Source organism: Melitaea cinxia, chromosome 3 (genome assembly GCF_905220565.1).
Source record: "Melitaea cinxia chromosome 3, ilMelCinx1.1, whole genome shotgun sequence".
Lineage (NCBI taxonomy): Eukaryota > Metazoa > Arthropoda > Insecta > Lepidoptera > Nymphalidae > Melitaea > Melitaea cinxia.
Genome location: NC_059396.1, coordinates 15,912,391 through 15,917,376, shown reverse-complemented (window position 1 = coordinate 15,917,376; position 4,986 = coordinate 15,912,391). Strand labels below are relative to the sequence as shown.

The window sequence follows — 4,986 nt, the reverse complement described above, 5'->3', positions numbered from 1 at the left end:
AATACGAAATAACGCAATGTTCTAAGGGCTAAGCTCAAACATTAGCCAAATTTGACTATTTTTGCAGATTATGTTAGAAATTATATCACGCGCAAAAAATTCGAAATAATTTTCTAAATTATAGCTGATTTTGTTCCGAATATGTAAAAATTGTGTAAAACAACTTTCTCTGACTCTACAATTTGTGCATTTATCATCAGATGACGAAAGTATCAGTAAAAGAGCGTTTCGTAGAATTAGTATTGTTGAGGCGATAGATCTATCTAGGAAAATATATAGAAATGTCAACGAATGGTACACTTTCTTTGAAGACTATATAGAAATAAAGCTTTAAAGCAACATTTTAGCTGTGAAAGAATTAGCAGAAGAACTTCAATAGAAATTGAACCTGTGTTTAGAGGCACAACAGGAGTTCGACTTGTTAAAGCGCCAAGCTGATGAAAATGTCCGCAATGAACCTGTAATTTCTACAGAAAAAAATTGCTATGTTGACATCAACGACGAAATGTAACAATGTGTGAGGGGTTCAAAGTTATTGACATCACATTTCAAAAAAATTGGATCATCATTATGATTGCATCGTAATACATTATTTCAAAAATAAGTTCGGAATTATTACATGTCAATCGGATTTCTAGTTATCCACAGCTGGTGAAACAGTCGCTAAGTGAGGGTACCCATTTTAGGCACAATAGCCTTAGTTAAATTTTTTAACCGTCTTTTGGACACTACATTAATTTCAAACAATGAAAGATTTGGACAATGAGTACTCGAAAAGAGTTTTTAAAAAGAGTTATAGAGAATATATGCTATCGAAAATATTATCTCAATCTAGATTTACAAACTTGGCAAGGAAAAATATAGAGTTGATAACCAAACAAAAGAGTCCACCGATATAAAGACTAGAAAAGTATTTTTTTTAAAGTAGGTATAACTCCTTTACGCACGCTTGACTTGAGGAATAAGCTGGTGAGTGCGTGATGAAAGCGTTGCGAAAAGTGTGATCGGGTGAGGTGAACGGAAGTTGAGAGGGAGATGGAGAAGTTAGTGAAGATAGAAATAAGGGAGAGAGAGAGTTACGTTTCGCAAGTTTTACTCCAGTCGCGTGGTCTAAAGCACGTTCGTTTTTTTTATCTTACCTATACCTTTTAATGAATGATTGTATCATTATATTCTTTGCGCTTTTGAATATTAATCATTAATTTGCAAATTAGAGAGCGCCGTGAATATTTCACCCAGGGCGTTGGCAATGCTAAAACCGGCATTAACGGAAATAACATCAAAACTGACGCGTAATGTAATTAATGAATTTCAGGGTCATTTTAACTAAATTTTTCATAAGGTTGAACTGCTAAGTGTGTTTAACAAGATGTTTTATAGAAATGATTATTTTTTTATTAATATACTTACGTAGTCATGTCGACTGATTTATTTAGAAAAATAATAAACTGTTTGAAATACTCACCTTGTAATGATAATAGTTGAGTAAATAGACCATGTTGAATTTTGTATATATTTATGGTGTTCTGTTCGATGTCTCCTATAATGGATACAAAGGATTTTCCTGGCCGATTTCTTATAACTTATTCCGTATGTGACAATTTTATGACCTTCGTAATAACTATCGTAAACACAGCTAATAATAGTCATCTACATATTTTATTAGATTCATATTTTATTATTTATCAGTTAATGTGAAAATGCATTGACCGTGACTTTGCTTATATAAATTAAGGCACTTTAAGCCCAATGGTGCATTTTAAAAATCACCGCGTGTAGGATATAGGATGAAACAAATTTCTGACGACTATTATTGATCTTAAGCAAAACTAAATGTGTAGTAATGTAAAAAAAAACAGCGCTAGCACTTATTTGAAGAACGGAGGATATTTAATTAAGTGCCTATATTTTAGAGGATATTTGTCACTGTTTTCTTACCTACATACCTATGCCGACTATATCCTGCTAAACTAATCCTTTCTAAGATTTTTTTAAATGTGTATGCACAGTTGGTCGTTTGTTACTCTTCAATTAATATATAACTAGTTGATTCAGAACGTAAAGCTCGATTTGGTGACTAATAAATAATACAATTTATAGATATATATTTATATTTTTATTTAATTACTTAAAAAAGCTTGAGCGCATAAAAATGTTCGGAATATAATTCGCAAGTTTTATGCTCTATAAGTGTTATAATCGATGTTAACAATATTGGAACTATATAAACCTAGATAATGACGAACATATCATTTTAGCTACATTTAATCCTAAAACAATCATTATTTCTTGTACATATAGTAATCATTGTGATCGCAATTACATTTATTACATTACACTCTTGTGATCTAGAAGAATTTTTTTTTCGTATTGTGGTAATAAATCCTACAAATCGAATGAAAAATGATTTTATTTTAAAAAGACTACAAATTAAGAAAGCTGTTTCAAAAAGAGGATTAAGGCGCTATAAAATTATTAATGACGCTTTGCTGTTTGTTGTTGCCTCCAAAATTCCTCCCTATTTTCTAAGAAACGTATTGCCTCTTCAGCCTGTTTCATAACGACAGCATTCTTTTTGTCCGCTATTGCTAAGTCTGGGTTCTTGAGTAGATTCTCGAGGTAGATCTTATCGGACATCAGCTGTCCCAGCACTGGTCTAGATGACTTCGAAGCTGCTCGCTTAGAAGTTTTCTTTACAGGTTTCACTGCTCCAATAGTATTTTCAATAGCCTCCTGAAAAGATGGTCATTAATTATTATTAATGGACTTCGTGAGTACTTTTCTATTATTAAAACTTTAAAAAAGAATTTATGAAAAAAAATGCGGTTTGCATTTGACTGTTTTTATTTTATTTCTTTATTTTACATAAATACTAGCAGACCCGGCAAACCTTGTTTTGCCGCTAAACGCTATTAAAAGTAGAGGTTTGTTATAGAAGGGTGAAAATTTAGGGTTGTATGTGTTTTTCAATGCCAGATCATAATAATAAAAAATTGCCAAAAAATGAAAAAATATATATATTTCGGTGTGGGCCACCCTTATAAATTAGGGTTTAAAAATAGATGTTGGCCGATTCTCAGACTTATCCAATATGCGCACAAAATTTCCTCCAAAAATCGGTCCAGCCGTTTCAAAGGAGTTTGGTAACAAACACCGCGACACGAGAATTTTATATATTAGAGAAGATATGATTTTTTTTTTATATCACTAGGTAGTCAAACAAGCGTACGGCTCACTTGATGGTAAGAGATTACCGTAGCTTATAGACGGCTGCAACACCAGAAGCATCGCAAGCGCATTGCCGACCCAATCCCCAATCCCCCCAGGAGCTCTGGTCACCTTACTTACCAACAGGAACACAATACTGCTTGAAAAAAGTATTAAATTGCGAATGATAAATGTAATAAGATGAAGTTGATCTTATTATTAGATAATATTAACTATAATAAACAATAACGCACCTGAGCCTTTTGAACCCCAAGTCGGAATTCGTTCAAGTCAGGTCGTGCACGCAGTCCTCGATGGTAATGCACCAAACTCAACTCGAACTCGCCGCAATAGTACAATGCTTCAGCCTTCTGAAGTAGAGCCTTTGCATGTTTTGGGTCAAGTTTCAAAGCAGTTTCCGAATCGTCTAAAGATTTGCGTGGTTCTCCGAGAAGTAAATAGCATTTGCTGCGAGCAACAAAAGCGGCTTTCTCTTCTGGAGCCAGCTCAATTGCCTGTAACAAAGTAACTTTTTAAGTACTGTAATATTTCGTGTTCAGATTACTTGGAAATTATAAGCGATAAGACTGTCTTGCACACCTTTGTCTTGCTTTAAATAAACACTGTAAATTATAGGTACATTTTTGATGTGTACCTACTATCAATATGTTAATTTTTGACATTAATTTTAAGACGTTAATTGAAATAAAATAATTAAAATTGTGTGCTAAAAATTTAAATTTTATTAGCAGAAAAAGAATTTTAAAAGCAAAATCACGAGAGCACCAGCTTTTTTACAGCGGATACGATTATTTAATTCAATAGTTTTTATACAGCATATTTTGCTCCCACTTGTAATACAATTTCTACACCTTATCCACAAATGTCAAAGCAGTTCGATAGCGTTCTCTCATCATCTCAGCACGCGCTAAAGCCAATAAAGTGCCAGCGTCAGCTTCAACCGGTATCTGGAGTGCGTTACTTCTCTCCGCTTTGTCTTTCATATTGAGGGAGAGCTTGATATCCTTGTATCCCATTACCACAGCAGCCGCCCGATCTTTATCTGTATACAGTTCTTCTTCACGACGACGTCTTTCGCGCTTTATTTTACGTCTAAACTTCTTTTTTTCTGGTTTAATTGACTCTTTTCTCCCTGATGAAGAGAATTTCTCATCTTCAGGTAAAGATTCCGGTTTTTCAGCTGATTGTGGGGCTCTTTTGCTGATGGACGCCTTTTGAACTGGTAGTTCATCGTCTTCATCGCCGATACCAACTCGTACGAAGCTTTGCAGGAATTCCGCATCTTTTGTCGGTCCAAGTATGGACCGTACTTGGGCTTTAGCGTTATCTTCATTTTCCAAAGCTTTTAATACCGACACATGGGACATGATTCTAGCGAGTTTGTACTCTTATGTAACATGTAAGTGTGTGAAGAGGCATCGATACAAACGCCCTAGCTGTCGTCGTCATGGTGATTGAATGTGTTTTCGCACCCTCTTACGGACTTTTCCTCCAATTGTGTGAAAGCTTACTTTAGGACAACATTTAGTTTAGCTGTTATCTGTTAGAAATATTATGTCGATCTCCACGTCGTATTTTACTTACCTTGAATAAACAAGTTCTATACTCTATATCGACGATGAAAAGGCAAAATGTATTATCCGCCATCTAGTAAAATGATCAGGAGAGACGATTAAAGTTTGAAAAACTTCATAACTTTTAAAGTATTGGAGATATCTCTATGAAATTAAGTGAAATAGTAATAAAACTTATTACAAA

The 4,986-nt window shown here is 34.1% G+C and overlaps 1 protein-coding gene across 1 annotated transcript; it reads right to left on the bottom strand.

Moving 5' to 3' along the window:
• Nucleotides 1–2,093: 2,093 nt before the first annotated feature.
• Nucleotides 2,094–4,637, bottom strand: LOC123669230 (outer dynein arm-docking complex subunit 4). Its single transcript, XM_045602855.1, has 3 exons — nt 4,080–4,637; nt 3,462–3,722; nt 2,094–2,733 (listed from the first exon to the last, which is right to left on the bottom strand). The coding sequence occupies exons 1-3, from the start codon at nt 4,593–4,595 to the stop codon at nt 2,476–2,478; spliced, it is 1,035 nt and encodes a 344-aa protein (XP_045458811.1). The 5' UTR covers nt 4,596–4,637; the 3' UTR covers nt 2,094–2,475.
• Between the last annotated feature and the right edge of the window lie 349 nt (nt 4,638–4,986).